Consider the following 15720-nt stretch of genomic DNA (forward strand, 5'->3'; position numbering starts at 1 on the left):
CTCACCACGTTACCTGTATAGGGCTACCTGTATACTCACCACATTACCTTACCTGTATAGGGCTACCTGTATACTCACCACATTACCTGTATAGGGCTACCTGTATACTCAGGGCCACGTATACTCACCACATTACCTGTATAGGGCTACCTGTATACTCACCACGTTACCTGTATAGGGCTACCTGTATACTCAGCACGTTACCTGTATAGGGCTACCTGTATACTCAGCACGTTACCTGTATAGGGCTACCTGTATACTCACCACATTACCTGTATAGGGCTACCTGTATACTCACCACGTTACCTGTATAGGGCTACCTGTATACTCACCACATTACCTGTATAGGGCTACCTGTATACTCAGCACGTTACCTGTATAGGGCTACCTGTATACTCACCACATTACCTGTATAGGGCTACCTGTATACTCACCACATTACCTGTATAGGGCTACCTGTATACTCACCACCTGTTACCTGTATAGGGCTACCTGTATACTCACCACATTACCTGTATAGGGCTACCTGTATACTCACCACGTTACCTGTATAGGGCTACCTGTATACTCACCACGTTACCTGTATAGGGCTACCTGTATACTCACCACGTTACCTGTATAGGGCTACCTGTATACTCACCACGTTACCTGTATAGGGCTACCTGTATACTCACCACGTTACCTGTATAGGGCTACCTGTATACTCACCACGTTACCTGTATAGGGCTACCTGTATACTCACCACGTTACCTGTATAGGGCTACCTGTATACTCACCACATTACCTGTATAGGGCTACCTGTATACTCACCACATTACCTGTATAGGGCTACCTGTATACTCACCACGTTACCTGTATAGGGCTACCTGTATACTCACTACACCTGTATAGGGCGTATACCTGTATAGGGCTACCTGTATACTCACCACGTTACCTGTATAGGGCTACCTGTATACTCACTACATTACCTGTATAGGGCTACCTGTATACTCACTACGTTACCTGTATAGGGCTACCTGTATACTCACCACGTTACCTGTATAGGGCTACCTGTATACTCACCACGTTATCTGTATAGGGCTAGATACTTACTAGATGCTCTCGATGCTTGGTTCACATCATAGATACCATACTCACCACACTTTCTTTCTAGGGCTTTCTCTCAACTCTTATATGTGTTGTGCTGTACGTGCAGTGTGTTTGTAGGAGGCCAGCTTCACCTCATAGTCTACACAGTAGCTGTATGAAGACTCTTATTCTCTAAGACATTCTATGCTCTCCATGTTGTCTGTCTAGGATTGTGGCTGTTTGTTAGAGCCCAGCTTCAGATTATACACACACCTCTGACCTTAGTGGTTATAGTCTCTGCACCTCGTAGGGGTTATAGTCTCTACACCTCGTAGGGGTTATAGTCTCTGCACCTTGTAGGGGTTGTAGTCTGCACCTTGTAGGGGTTATAGTCTCTGCACCTCGTAGGGGTTATAGTCTCTGCACCTCGTAGGGGTTGTAGTCTGCACCTCGTAGGGGTTGTAGTCTGCACCTCGTAGGGGTTGTAGTCTGCACCTCGTAGGGGTTGTAGTCTGCACCTCGTAGGGGTTGTAGTCTGCACCTCGTAGGGGTTATAGTCTCTGCACCTCGTAGGGGTTATAGTCTCTGCACCTCGTAGGGGTTATAGTCTCTACACCTCGTAGGGGTTATAGTTTCTGCACCTCGTAGGGGTTATAGTCTCTGCACCTCGTAGGGGTTATAGTCTCTGCACCTCGTAGGGGTTATAGTCTCTGCACCTCGTAGGGGTTATAGTCTCTACACCTCGTAGGGGTTATAGTCTCTACACCTCGTAGGGGTTATAGTCTCTACACCTCGTAGGGGTTATAGTCTCTACACCTCGTAGGGGTTATAGTCTCTGCACCTCGTAGGGGTTATAGTCTCTACACCTCGTAGGGGTTATAGTCTCTACACCTCGTAGGGGTTATAGTCTCTGCACCTCGTAGTGTATTTACATGTATTGTAAGTGTCTTATAGCACTACCTTTTTATCAATGTGAGGTTAAAAGTGAATTGTTTGTTCTGGCTGAGTTTGGAACCGAACGCTAAAGAACTGTGTGTCTGTGTGTGTGTGTGTCAGGTTGCAGACAGAGAGTCAACGGTTAGCGGAGGAGGAGGAGAAACTGGAGCAGCAGATGGAAGATGGCCGAGCTGTGAGTGACACACACACTATGTCTTACTATACTTGTGAAGACCTTTTGGGGACCAACAATTGATTCACATTTTCCCCTAAACTCTAATTCTAAGCCTAAAATATATTTTTTACAAGTCAGGACTGGCCTCACTTGGTTTACTACTCTTGTGAGGCCATCTGGCACTGAAATGTACACACCTACAGACACAGAGAGAATTAGGATGGCCGAGCTGTGAGTAACGCACACAAACACTCACTGATGCACGCAGACCAACTGAATGGGCTAGCTAGAATACATGCTAGAACAAGTAGCCCCAATCATTACGTCCGTTCTTCCCACCAGTCCTGACCGACAAGGCTCCTTTCAGAGGAATAATACATTTTCCCATAATAATACGTCCATGCAGCTTTGATGTAGCACCTCTCGTTCAGAGGCAGGAGCTTTACCAAGACCAAGCCCTCCTTGCATCAACAATGTACCATGCAGCTTTGATGTAGCACCTCTCGTTCAGAGGCAGGAGCTTTACCAAGACCAAGCCCTCCTTGCATCAACAATGTACCATGCAGCTTTGATGTAGCACCTCTCGTTCAGAGGCAGGAGCTTTACCAAGACCAAGCCCTCCTTGCATCAACAATGTACCATGCAGCTTTGATGTAGCACCTCTCGTTCAGAAGCAGGAGCTTTACCAAGACCAAGCCCTCCTTGCATCAACAATGTACCATGCAGCTTTGATGTAGCACCTCTCGTTCAGAAGCAGGAGCTTTACCAAGACCAAGCCCTCCTTGCATCAACAATGTACCACTGCAGCTTTGATGTAGCACCTCTCGTTCAGAATTTGGAGCTTTACCAAGACCAAGCCCTCCTTGCATCAACAATGTACCATGCAGCTTTGATGTATCACCTCTCGTTCAGAAGCAGGAGCTTTACCAAGACCAAGCCCTCCTTGCATCAACAATGTACCATGCAGCTTTGATGTAGCACCTCTCGTTCAGAAGCAGGAGCTTTACCAAGACCAAGCCCTCCTTGCATCAACAATGTACCATGCAGCTTTGATGTAGCACCTCTCGTTCAGAGGCAGGAGCTTTACTAAGACCAAGCCCTCCTTGCATCAACAATGTACCACTTAGACGTGTGTGATCGCTCCACCTCAAGGCAACCGTGACTGTTTACCTCAGAATGACCTTGTGTTTTACAACAAAGAATTCTCCTCCTCTTCAAGTCTTTTGTTCTTATGTTTGCATTTCTTCTCCTAACCTCTGATTTTAGAGGTTGTAGAGACGGGAATCGCACGCCGAGCGTGTTGTTTAGTCTCGTAGCCAAGGAGCAGACCGGTGAAGGTTGGCTCGTATGATAGTGGGGGTTTTTGTGGCATGGCAGAGATGGGGCTACCCTCAACACTGAGCTTTTGTTATAAAGGGGTTGTCCTCCCACCCTCTTTAAAGGTCGACTCGGTGATCCGACGTAGAAGCAGAAAGTAAAACGGCATAGTGGGTCAATTTCCGTAACAACTAAGAGCGCTGAAGCGCGAGGCTCAACTTCTATGCTGTTTCGGTGCCCTGGCTACCAGGCGGTAACTGAGAGAACCACGTACACACGCGCAGATACTGTGTGAGAGGGAAGTCTTTGCATCTCACTCATCTCAATATCTGTGGTGCTGCTTGTGGCAACGTCATTTCACTGAGTCTACCTTTTTAAAGTAGGGATATTAGGTATTGAGTAGTCGCTGGTGGATGCTGGGCCCTAAAGTCTCATTAGCTCCCTCTTGTGGGTTGAAAATGTGTGAATGACATTGCTCATCTACCCTTTTATAATGCCATTCCTCATCTAGGGTCACGGTTACAACTTGAGACTGAAAATAATAAAAGAATGGTATGTGGTTGGACTGTCTAACCCCGCCCCTGTCTGTCTCCTCCAATAGAATGCAGCGGTGGTGGTGGTGGAGGCTACAGCAGGTAGGTGTCACCCGTCTCTGAATGAATGAACGACTGTCTAGCTGTCACCACCGGTTACTGTTGGCAACCGCTGCTAGCAGTCGTTGTTCCACTAGCTTGATATTACTTGACCCAATCAATTGAATTGTTGAAAGATAAAATAATACGTCTTTGTTTCTGTTTGAGTTGGTAATGAATGTGATGTGTGGTAAAAAGACATCGTAAATAACCCAATAGATTTGAACAGAATCGGGACAGTTGAATGTTGAATGTTGGGCTTAATAAACACTGATTTAAAAAGAGTCTTATTTCCATATATTCCCACAGAAGCAGACCAAGCAGGTATCTTGGAGAATGGACAAGAAGAAGTAGAGGCTGAATCCGGTAAGGGGTTAACAATGTTACCTTCATCTCTCCTTCACTCTGAATCAACTGAAACGGGTTCTAGTCTCAGAAGACACTACAGACTGTACTGGCCTTTGATGGTATTTGTATTACAAAGGCAATACATTGTATTCATTCGTCAGTGGAAGTTCATACATGCATACAGAATCTATGCATTTCAATGAGATGGAATACATATAAATTGATGCTGATGAAGAATCTCATGTGTGAAGTTATCAGGGGAAAGCATAGAAATAGAATTTCTAGAACGTGAAAATTCCTTTAGACCACTGCTGTTTGGCTGCACCATGATGGGTCTAGTAATTCTATTTCTATGGGGCAAAGAGCACACAACACAAGCCAAGTCAGTGGAAATGTTCTGGTTGGTTGGATTCAGGGTCACAGGGACGGGCAACATGCCTTAGGCTGAAATGTCACTCCTATCATTAGGACCTTCTGTCATGAGTCCAGAACAGCGTTGATTCTGGAAGCTGCTCTCTCTTCACTTCTTTTGGATTTCTAATATCACTCATCCCATTGGCTGGCCTCTTTTCTTGTCTTTCTCCTTTACTCTCCATAACTTTCTCCAAGTTTCTACAAATGTTCCACTCTCCTGCTTCTTCCGTGCTCACTATTCTAGCTGGATTTTCCAGAGCTTGGTAAGATTAATGTGCATCCTTGCCAAGGGTCTTGCTGATAGAAGACTGGGAAGATGATTGAAACATTTCCTAACTATGATCTGTCTGTCTTGTCACAGTTTTAGGAACAGTTGAGGCAGCACTATTGGAACGAGCTGAGATCCTCACCAATGGGAGAGGAGAGGGGGAGGGGCAGGCTGCTACCCACAATGCATCAGAGGAGGGCGGACTGCACAACGGCACCAACGGTCCAGTGACGGTCGTCCCTGAAGATGGTGCCATTACCATGACGTTCCTGGGGTTCACGGAGGCGGAGCCAGGCGAGGCTCCGGTAATCGAGGAAGGAGGACTGATCATGATGCGAGCGGAGCGAGTGATTATCAATGACGAGGGAGACGAGCTGGCAAATGATCTTTCCTCTACGGGTCAGGAACAGGAAGTAAACTCGGCCGCGTCCAATCAGAGGTCAGAATCTCCTGAGGAAGGAGGAATTGAGGAGGCGAAACCAGAGACAACTCCTGAAGAGTCCTCAGAAGTAGCAAAAGGGACTGAGACAGAGGCAGACACAGTAACCGGAGGTTTAGGAGAAGGACAGATGGACACAGTAATAGGAGATTTAGGAGAAGGACAGATGGACATAGTAACCGGAGATTTAGGAGAAGGACAGATGGACACAGTAATAGGAGATTTAGGAGAAGGACAGATGGACACAGTAATAGGATATTTAGGAGAAGGACAGATGGAGGGTGTGGGAAACAGTGGTGGAGAGGAAGAGGCACAGCCAGTAGAGGAAGCTCCTGTGTCTGACTTGCAGGCCCCAGATGGCGTTGTGGCTGCCGTTCCCGTCTACTCTGAGACCTTACTCACCCCCAGGCCCGACGCAGAGGGAGAGGCTGCAGGCGAGCCGGCAGAGGGCGATGTGGAAGTGAAGACTGAAGTGGAAGTCGAGGGGGAAGAAGAGGCCTCTGTGGCCCCAGAATCAGCCATCCTCCCTGGGGGCCAGTTCCTGGAGGTGTCCCTAGTGGAGCCCTGGACTGAGCCAGAGCAGGAGCCCCTGCTGTTCCCATCCAAGGCCCAGACCCTGGCCTTGGGGGAGCAGGCTCCAGCCGCCCCAGAGACATTGACCGCTACCAGGGGAGAGGCGGAGGGAGGGGTCGATGTGGCTCCCAAACGCAAGACCTGCCAGTGCTGCTCTGTCATGTGATCAATCATTTCATTCGCTCTCTATCTCTACCAAATTCTCCAATGCTTTCTCTGTGTAATACTACAAGAGGGACTTGAGTCTGCCTCTAACACTGTGAATGATGAGGGGTGGTAAGATGGTGTTATTACTGAAGTGCCTTGTGGATCTCCTTCCCTAAGGGTATAGCTCAGTTACCCATCCTGAGGAACCTGGGTTTTGTTCAGTAGGGCAAAGTGCTTTGAAATGAAAATTCAAAACCATTGTTTTTCTTATTGGACCAGGTCCAGGTAGGCCCTCCCTGTTCGAGTCAACCCTGATGAACACAACCCTGATGAACACAACCCTGATGAACACAACCCTGATGAACTCATGTTTTTTTCTAATGAACACAACCCTGTTAGCCTTGGCTGTGTTACTGTTGGCTGGTACTGAGAATGAAAGACCAGTCTTGATCCATTATGCTGTATCTTACAAGGGAAATGCTTATCGAAGGCCCTTATCTTCTTTTGTCCAATGCAAGGCCTGAGGATTGAATCATGACCAGTACAGTAGGTATGTGTCAGAAAGGCCTGTGGGTTGAATCATGACCAGTACAGTAGGTATGTGTCAGAAAGGCCTGTGGGTTGAATCATGACCAGTCATTTAGCAGACGCTCTTATCCAGAGCGACTTACAAATTGGTGCGTTCACCTTAAGACATCCAGTGGAACAGCCACTTTACAATAGTGCATCTAAATCTTTTAAGGGGAGATATTTTTTTTATATCTGTTTGGGCGATCAATTTACAGTCTACAAATGATTTGTAATTATGTTCCAGCCCCCTGACCATCCGCTCAAGAAGAAAATCGCCCCCATGGCTGAATCTAGTTGAGGATCCCTTGTTCAAATGTTAAAACAAACATTAGGACATTACCGTCAACAACAAATCCCTAACTGAAAAACAATGCTTTTTTCCCACAACATTTAAATCACAGTGCAGTTCTCAAAACTACCACTAATAGGTCCTGATCATCATCATGTGTCACAAATGAAACCCTAGTCCTTACAAAGTGCTCTACTGTTGACCAGGGTCTATGGCCTCTGGTTGAAAGTAGGTCACTGAGTGTACAAAACATTAGGAACACCTGCTCTTTCCATGACAGACTGACCAGGTGAAAGCTATGATCCCTTATTGATGGATTGTACATGTTATCCATTGAGGGTCAATGGGCAAAGCAACATATTGAAATGCCTTTGAACTGGGTTTGGTAACAGGTGTCAGGTGCACCGGTTTCAGTGTTAAGAACTGCAACAGCTTTCTGTGTGGATTAAGAAAGGACCACCACTCAAAGGACAGCCAACCAACTTGACACAACTGTGGGAAGCACTGGAGTCAACATGTTTTAATCTTATTTTGGTCCATTATCAATTGTTAAAGGGAAAGTATGTTTTTATATCTAAATTCTATGCATTTTATTTTCTCAGTGTATTTTCCATAGAATACAAACAGTACTCTGACATGTATATAGCCACCATGAAATCAAGTGGGAGTGGGGGTTTATGTTTATCTTTCTTTCAACAGGATACTTTTGAACTATTCAATAATGGTTTAGTGATTAAACTGACACTTGTGAAATATTATTTGATGTCCTGTCTCCTGTCTCACCATTTGTCAACATTGGACAATGAAAAACTACCATGTTGCTCCATTCTAAGCTAAAACACACAGATTATGGAGTAACCTTTGACGGGAAGAGTCCAAACACACAACTGTGCATCCCAAATGGTACCCCGCTCCCTTCATAGTGCACTACCCATGACCAGGTCCCTTGGGCACTACCTTGGACCAGGGCTCTTGGGCATTAGGGTGCCATTTGGAATGCAGACACTAACTTTTTCCCACACAGGCTTTTGCCACACCAGTGCTCTGAACATAGCAAAGGTCAATTGTATTTTATAAACTGTGTGGTTTGTGCCCTGGATGCTGATTGTCTCATAGCTGTGGTATATCAGACCGTATACCACGGGTATGACAAAACCAGTCATTTGTTTCCTTGGTAACCAGTTTATAATAGCAATAAGATCCCTCAGGGGTTTGTGGTATGTGGCCAATATATCATGGCCTGTATCCAGGCACTCCGTGTTGATTTGTGCATAAGAACAGCCTTTAGCTGTGGTATATTGGCCAAATACCACACCCCTCTCATGCCTTATTACTTAAGTATACTATACCAAAGCAATACTGTTTGTCTGTAGAAAAAACTCTTACTAAGAAATGTATTCATTGGGAGAGTATAAAAATGGGGCAGCAGGTAGCCTAGTGGCTAAGAGCATTGGGGCAGTAACCAAAAGATCACTGGTTTGAATGAGCACACAACTGTACATGAGATGAGCATTAAAAAAAGCTTTTTATTTTTGCGATCCTGGAATTTGCCATAGAAAGGAGTCATTTTCCTGGCACTATAACTGTGCAACTTTCTGACATTTGAAGAACATTTGACCATAGCAGGACAGCAGAGCTTTGACTGGACCCCTCTATCCCAGCACCAGTGTTCTATACACACAGACACATCCATGAAGTATAGACATACTGTTGATATAGAAATACAAGATAAATATAGTGATACATGTTGTAGATATGATAGATATACTGTAGATATGGTGTATAGATATAGTGAAACCTAGATACTGAAGCCATGTTCGCTCTATATGCCACAGCTCTCCTCTGCTTCCTGTCTTCGAGCCAATCAGCTCCTGCTGCTGCTCTAGGCTGTGAGGACCTCCTTAAGCCCATGGATCCACCACAACTAGACCAGCAGCTCTTGGGAAGATGGGCCCTCGTCGCAGACAGTGTGAGCCACCCCTGGTATTTCTCAACCATATTAGCTCTCAAGGTAGCACCCTATTCCCTACATGGCACCCTCTTCCCTGTATGTAGAGCACTGCTTTTGTCCGTGGTCTAAATTAAAGCTTTATGTAGGGAATAGGGTGCCATTTTGGATTAAATTGCATTTTACTTGTCATTCCCCATTATTCATTGTAATTGTTTTTTGATTGTTGTGGCTGCTGTATGAAAACTAATAATAACCACATCTCTTCTCTCACAGAGATAAGACAGTCACCATGGAGTTTACATCTGCTACCAACACCAGAACCGGAACCGGCATGGCGGCTGGTGCAAGTAGTGTATATACCCGACAGCATCTCCATTGTCAACGGCAACAGCACCTTCCAGTTAGACATGAGGGGCTTTTGGAACATCACTGGGGTCTCCCTGGAGACCTCCTGCCCAGACTGCCTGGTGATGAGGTGGGTAGCATGATTAACTACAGTATCCATAATGCTCTGTGTAACATAAACCTGTTTGGTCTCATTAAAGATGTTATTCAAGCTAAGGTAATGGTATCTCATCTCCTTTTCAATACAAGGTGAGCTCAGTAATAAGGAGCTGATGCCATTACACTTTCTCAGTGATAAGGCCTGCAGTTTTACAGGAGCTCGTTTTGGGTGTTGACTATTTGAATCAGGTGTGCCAGTTCAGGGTTAAAACAAAAATGTGAACCGTCTGGGGGGCGAGGAGAGGGTTGGGAAACCATGTAGTAGAGAACGCTGTCGGGCTTCACTTTTAGCCTGCGCATCAGATTCATCTGCTGTGGTGTTATAAACCTAAATAATACCCCCCAAAATATTTTCGATAGAATGTTGTCACGTTTTAAGAGTATTTAGGTTTTTAAAGATATTTGTATATTGTGTATTTTGAAGTACAGTACCAGTCAACACATCTACTCATTCAAGGGTTTTTCTTCATTTTTACTGTTTTCTACATTGTAGAATAAAAGTGAAGACATCAAAACTATGAAATAACACACATGGAATCATTGTAGTAACCAAAAAAGTGTTAAACAAATCTAAATATATTTTAGATTCTTTAAAAGTAGCCACCCTTAGCCTTGATGACAGCTTTGCACACTCTTGGAATTCTCTAAACCAGCTTCATGAAGTAGTCACCTGGAATGCATTTCAATTAACAGGTGTGCCTTGTTAATTTGTGAAATGTATTTTCTTCTTAATATGTTTGAGCCAATCAGTTGTGTTGTGACAAGGTAGGGTTGGTATACAGAAGATGGCCCTATTTGGTAAAATACCAAGTCCATATTATGGCAAGAACAGCTCAAATAAGCAAAGAGATACGACAGTCCATCATTACTTTACAAGACATGAAGGTCAGTCAATCCGGAAAATCAACCAACTCTAAAACCATAGGGTTTCACAAGCCAAACTTTTCTTGTCAACAAAGGCAGAATCTCTACGAACAATACAAACCTGTTTTTATCCAGGGTGTTCCAATTTCCACAACTAGGCATTTATAGACATGAAAGTAAAAGTTAGAATTGTTAAATAAATACCTCGTTGCGGTACGATGCTAAGCCACACCAGTGTTCTGAACATACAACAGGTTAATTGCACTTCGTATTGTACCAGAGCAATTCTTAAAATGTTATTTCACCTTTATTTAACCAGGTAGGCTAGTTGAGAAAAAGTTCTAATTTACAACTGCGGCCTGGCCGCAGAGTTACACATGGGATAAACAAACATATAGTCAATAACACAATTGATACACTGTATGCCTGCAGAAAAACTAGGAGAATCCTAGAAGAATTAGGAGAACACTAGAAGAGTTAGGAGAACACTAGGAGAGCACTAGAAGAGTTAGGAGAACACTAGAAAAACTAGGAAAACACTAGAAGAGTTAGGAGAACACTAGCAGAGTTAGGAGAACACTAGCAGAGTTAGGAGAACACTAGCAGAGTTAGGAGAACACTAGCAGAGTTAGGAGAACACTAGCAGAGTTAGGAGAACACTAGAAGAGTTAGGAGAACACTAGAAGAGTTAGGAGAACACTAGAAGAGTTAGGAGAACACTAGAAGAGTTAGGAGAACACTAGAAGAGTTAGGAGAACACTAGATGTAAATGAGTCTCATGGATTGTTTCATGTTTGACACTATGGAATAATGTCTCAGATAAAAGCATGTAACTTTTCACCAGATAAGCACAGAACATAGATGAACAAAAAGTATCGTTTTTATTTCGCAACCTTGGAATTGCCTTGGAAAAGTGCCAGTTTACTGGTACTCTGCAACTGTGGAACTTTCTGACATTGAAGAACATTGTACCATAGCAGAGCTATAAGACTGGACCCCTCTATCCCAGCACCAGTGTTCCATACACACAGACACATCAATGACACATAGACATACAGTAGATAGATGCTGTAGGTATAGTGATACATATAAATATATAAGATAGATATAGTGATACATATCGTAGATTCTATAGCTATAGATAGACCCACAGTAGATAGATATACTGGTGCATAGATATAGTGAGACCTAGACACTGAAGCCATGTTCGCTCTATGTGCCACGACTCTCCTGTACTTCCTGTCTTTTAGCCAATCAGCTCCTGCTGCAGCTCTAGCCTGTGAGGACCTCCTTAAGCCCATGGATCCACCACGACTAGACCAGCAGCTCTTGAGGAAATGGGCCCTCGTCGCAGGCAGCTTGAGCCACCCTGCATCCCTGGAGAGTCTCAAGGTAGCACCCTATCCACTATGTGGCACCCTATTCCCTAGAGCCCTATACAAGCTTATATTTGGGGTTCTGTATGGGGTATGACAGTTGAACTAAGCTCATGGGGCATTTATAAGTTCTGTTCTTCAAGAATCAATGGGTACATATAATAAATGTTTAAGTCCAAAAATGGATGTAAAATCTGCAGATTGACCCTTTAAATAGATTTTTAGCACACTTGTCAACTAGGCTACCTTTAACCTGCCTTTCCACGTTCATTGTACCGGTAATAGTTCTGTGACAATTTTGTATGTTGTATGGATTGTTTCTATAGTGGTTTCTGTATGAAAACGAATAATAATCACATCTCATCTCTCTCACAGACCAGAGACGGCATCGCCATGGAGTTTTCACCCTCTACCCCCAACACCACCCAGAACTCCAACACCGCCACAACCGTCCACTACACCCAGACTAACCGTTTCGGCAGCCGATGCGAGTCTCTAACCTACAATATCTCACTCATCAACGACAACAGCACCTTCCAGTTCGACGTGGGGGGCCGATTCAACCTCACTGGGGTCTTCCTGGAGACCTCCTGCCCAGATTGTCTGGTGATGAAGTGGGTCATTTATAGAATTGTAGATTTGAGCCATTTAGCACACACTCTTATCCAGAACAACTTACTGTTATGGGGTATTCCAGTGTTTTTCAACTCTGGTCCAGGTGTACCCACGTTTCTGTTGTAGGTCCACACAAACACACCTGATTCTACTAGTCAACTAATCACCAAGGCCTTGACAAGTTGAATCAGGTGTGGTTGCCCAGGGCTACAGCAAGAATGTGTACTGTTGGGGGGTAGATTAGGACTGGAGTTGAGAAACACTGGTGTAGGCTATTCAACTCAGGTCAGGTAGGTAGAAACAACCACATACTGCATTACAATCACTGCAAGTGAACCGTTCTTCAAAACACCCACTGGGCACAGACAAGTCATTTCACTGAAATGACGTGGAAACAACATTGATTCAACCAGTGTGTGTGACCAGTGGATAGCATTTATCACCCTCAAACTCAACTCTGGACCTCTAATCAGGGACTGATTTAGACTTGGGACACCAGGTGGGTGAAATGAATTATCAGGTAGAACAGAAGAACCAGCAGGCTCTGGATCTCGTAGGGTAAGAGTTGAATCAGCTAAACCAGTGACAGGGAAAAAAACAAGTGCCGGTGTGAGTACAAGAAAGCAAAGTACAACAGTAAAGTATAATTATTTTTTTAGGTGGGAGGTGAGCTCCAGGAGGAGGGAGTCCACGGACCTGTACCTGCTGAGGAAGACGGAGGGTGGGAGAGAGGTGGAGGAAGAGGAGATGGAAGAGTTCAGGAAACAGGTGGAGTGTATGGGGCTGCCGCCGCCAGTGGTGATGGAGCCGGGGGATGCCCTCTGTGGTTCCTATCAGCTCCCCTGGAAACACTGAGGAGGAGGAGACGAAGACGAAGCTCGATCAGAGAGTGGGGGCCGTGAGACCGATGTAGAGACACGTTTTCTGTCGTCTGTTTTGTAATCCAACATTTCTGTGTTTACTGTTTGTCGATGACCTGTAGAATTTTGGGGGAAAAAGATGCACGATTTGTCATATTATTCTGTCTTCTTTGCTTCTTTAACAGATGTAATTACGTTCACAGACTGATTTAATGTCCCAGAGCTGAAGCTAATTCACAGAGACAGTGGGATCCAGCAGGAATGTTGGGACGTCATTAGGACTCGATGCACAATGGGAAAGAAAAGTATTTTATAATTGGATTACTTTTGTATAATTTGGCATAACCTCATTTGTCCATGCATTAAAGTGCTCATACTGTTAATTCTCAGATTAAACTGGATGGAACAGTGAACAATTTGTCATTTGTGAGTGAGAGAGAGAGTGTTTCTGCAGATGTGGGCGTGCACAAGCAAGGGGGGAAATGTGGGTGTGAGTACGGACATGGACAGGGCCAGGGAGAGAGTAACCTACTTTCAGAACTATTGGGTACTTGGTCCTACTTGGGTACTTGGTTCTGATTAGACATGACGTACATGTAGGATCGACGTCCCAAATTCCACAACAAGAATAAGAAGGTCCCCTGTAGATCAGGAACGTTCCAGCCCAGTGGCGTCGTCACCAGCACAGACGATACCATATCAACAGGTAGGTGCCATAAACTTACTAGGTATTGAGGGGCTCCTTTAAAGTGATGTCACAGTGTGTGCCATGCACTGTATGTAACCATGGTACTGGTACAGTGTAGTCCTTCTTGTGTGGAGAAGGTTCGCTTTATCAGATTATAAATTCCTGTTACAGATCTCATTTGTAATATGCTGTTGGTTTAATGTTTTCAATTCAATGTTTATTACATGGAAAACATATTTTACATACTACTAGTTGTCCATATAAAATAATTGCCAGCCATAAAAGAAAATATGAAGTTTATATGCAATACCCCCTGTGGGAAATGTATATTTAATGATGATCACATTTCCTGAAGCTCCTTTCATCAAGTTTAGCCTCGTTGCTAATGAGGAGAGATATTAGCCTATTATATTATATCCCACTGATCTGCATCTTCCCAACTCCCTGTTACCTCACGGCACATGGGAATATCCTGGGACAGTCCCATTGGAGGTCAGCTTTGTGCTCCCTGTAAAATACACTATATATGCAAAAGTATGTGGACACCCCTTTGAATTAGTGAATTCGGCTAGTTCAGTCACACCCGCTGCTGACAGTTGTGTAAAATCGAGCACACCGCCATGCAATCTCCATAGACAAACATTGGGAGTAGAATGACCTTACTGAAGAGCTCAGTGACATTAAAAATGGCAACATCATAGGATTCCACCTTTCCAACAAGTCAGTTTGTCAAATTTCTGCCCTGCTAGAGCTGCCCCACACAAAGAGTAAACAAAAAAACATCTGACCAACTGGGAACATTTTGTCAGTCCCCACAAGAAAAAAGGCTAATTCTAGCCGTTTAGGGTTAAGGCAAGAATTCGTGTTCAGGTTAGGTTTTGGGGTTAAAGTTCGAGTCAGGGTTTAGGGAAAATAGGATTTTGAATGGGAATCAATTGTGTGTCCCCACAAGGGTAGTTAAACAAGACCGTCTGTCTGTGTGTGTGTGATCCTAAATAGGGATTTAAGGAGCTTTCTTTCTCACAATAGTTAAATGTTTACTCCTCCCTACTGTGGCGAAACATCATTTTCATGTGTGTGTGTGTCCCTCCTCTTTCATAGCCCAAGGACCTGTTATTTTCTCAAGTGGAGGAACACTCATTTACATATCCATTTGAAATGTATTCACTGTTGGAATCCAAGTCAGGCTGCGTCCCAATGTACACTACCTTTGTGGTTGACTTGCACGTTTCCAATATTCTTATATGTTGTAAAAAGTATGATCTACTTTGAAGATAGAAATGTAATGGTTAGAGGGGACAGCCTTGTCTGTCACAATATCATTTATTTGTAAAAAGGTGCATGTCCAATCTTGATATTCTAGCTCTATCCACAACATTTTCCCACCAATGAATAGCCTGCAGGGCAGGAGGTGAACCAATGAATAGCCTGCAGGGCATGCCCCTATGACCAGTTATAAACCCATCACCCCATGTCCTATCCCATGTTCCTCCATTCATAGTGAAGGTGTCCAGGCTTGTCCGCTCTAACAGGGCATTGTTATGTGAATGTAATCACGTCCAGGACATGGCATTGTTTTCTGAATGTAATGTGCAGTATGCCAGGCCAGGACCGCTGCACACTGTCGTACTGTCCCAGATCTACTGTTCATCCCATTGGTTCACCCCCAGTCCTCTCTGTTCTGTC

At 44.4% G+C, this 15720-nt stretch overlaps 2 protein-coding genes across 3 annotated transcripts in view; both read left to right on the forward strand.

Annotated features, from left to right (window-relative positions):
- The window catches only part of palm3 (paralemmin 3), a 37255-nt gene extending 29321 nt beyond the window's left edge, over nucleotides 1-7934 (forward strand). For both annotated transcript variants that reach the window (XM_065001400.1, XM_065001399.1), the window contains exons 5-8: nucleotides 2125-2197; nucleotides 4098-4131; nucleotides 4438-4494; nucleotides 5252-7934. In XM_065001400.1, the coding sequence (XP_064857472.1) occupies nucleotides 2125-2197; nucleotides 4098-4131; nucleotides 4438-4494; nucleotides 5252-6336 (1249 nt within the window). In that variant the 3' untranslated portion in view covers nucleotides 6337-7934. The remainder of the gene's footprint in view (nucleotides 1-2124; nucleotides 2198-4097; nucleotides 4132-4437; nucleotides 4495-5251) is intronic.
- A 94-nt stretch (nucleotides 7935-8028) lies between these two features.
- On the forward strand, nucleotides 8029-13762 carry LOC135560152 (uncharacterized). Its single transcript, XM_065001403.1, has 4 exons — nucleotides 8029-9602; nucleotides 11746-11887; nucleotides 12247-12485; nucleotides 13146-13762. The coding sequence occupies exons 1-4, from the start codon at nucleotides 9364-9366 to the stop codon at nucleotides 13339-13341; spliced, it is 816 nt and encodes a 271-aa protein (XP_064857475.1). The 5' UTR covers nucleotides 8029-9363; the 3' UTR covers nucleotides 13342-13762.
- The last annotated feature ends 1958 nt before the right edge of the window (nucleotides 13763-15720 follow it).

This window comes from Oncorhynchus nerka, linkage group LG15, assembly GCF_034236695.1.
Source record: "Oncorhynchus nerka isolate Pitt River linkage group LG15, Oner_Uvic_2.0, whole genome shotgun sequence".
NCBI classification, from domain to species: domain Eukaryota; kingdom Metazoa; phylum Chordata; class Actinopteri; order Salmoniformes; family Salmonidae; genus Oncorhynchus; species Oncorhynchus nerka.

Excerpts from the sequence above, each read along its gene's own strand:
- LOC135560152 (XM_065001403.1), top strand. The coding sequence starts at position 9,364 with ATGAAAACTAATAATAACCACATCTCTTCTCTCACAGAGATAAGACAG. Across the intron at positions 9,603-11,745 it reads CCAGACTGCCTGGTGATGAG|CCAATCAGCTCCTGCTGCAG; the intron begins GTGGGTAGCATG and ends CCTGTCTTTTAG. Across the intron at positions 12,486-13,145 it reads CCAGATTGTCTGGTGATGAA|GTGGGAGGTGAGCTCCAGGA; the intron begins GTGGGTCATTTA and ends TTATTTTTTTAG.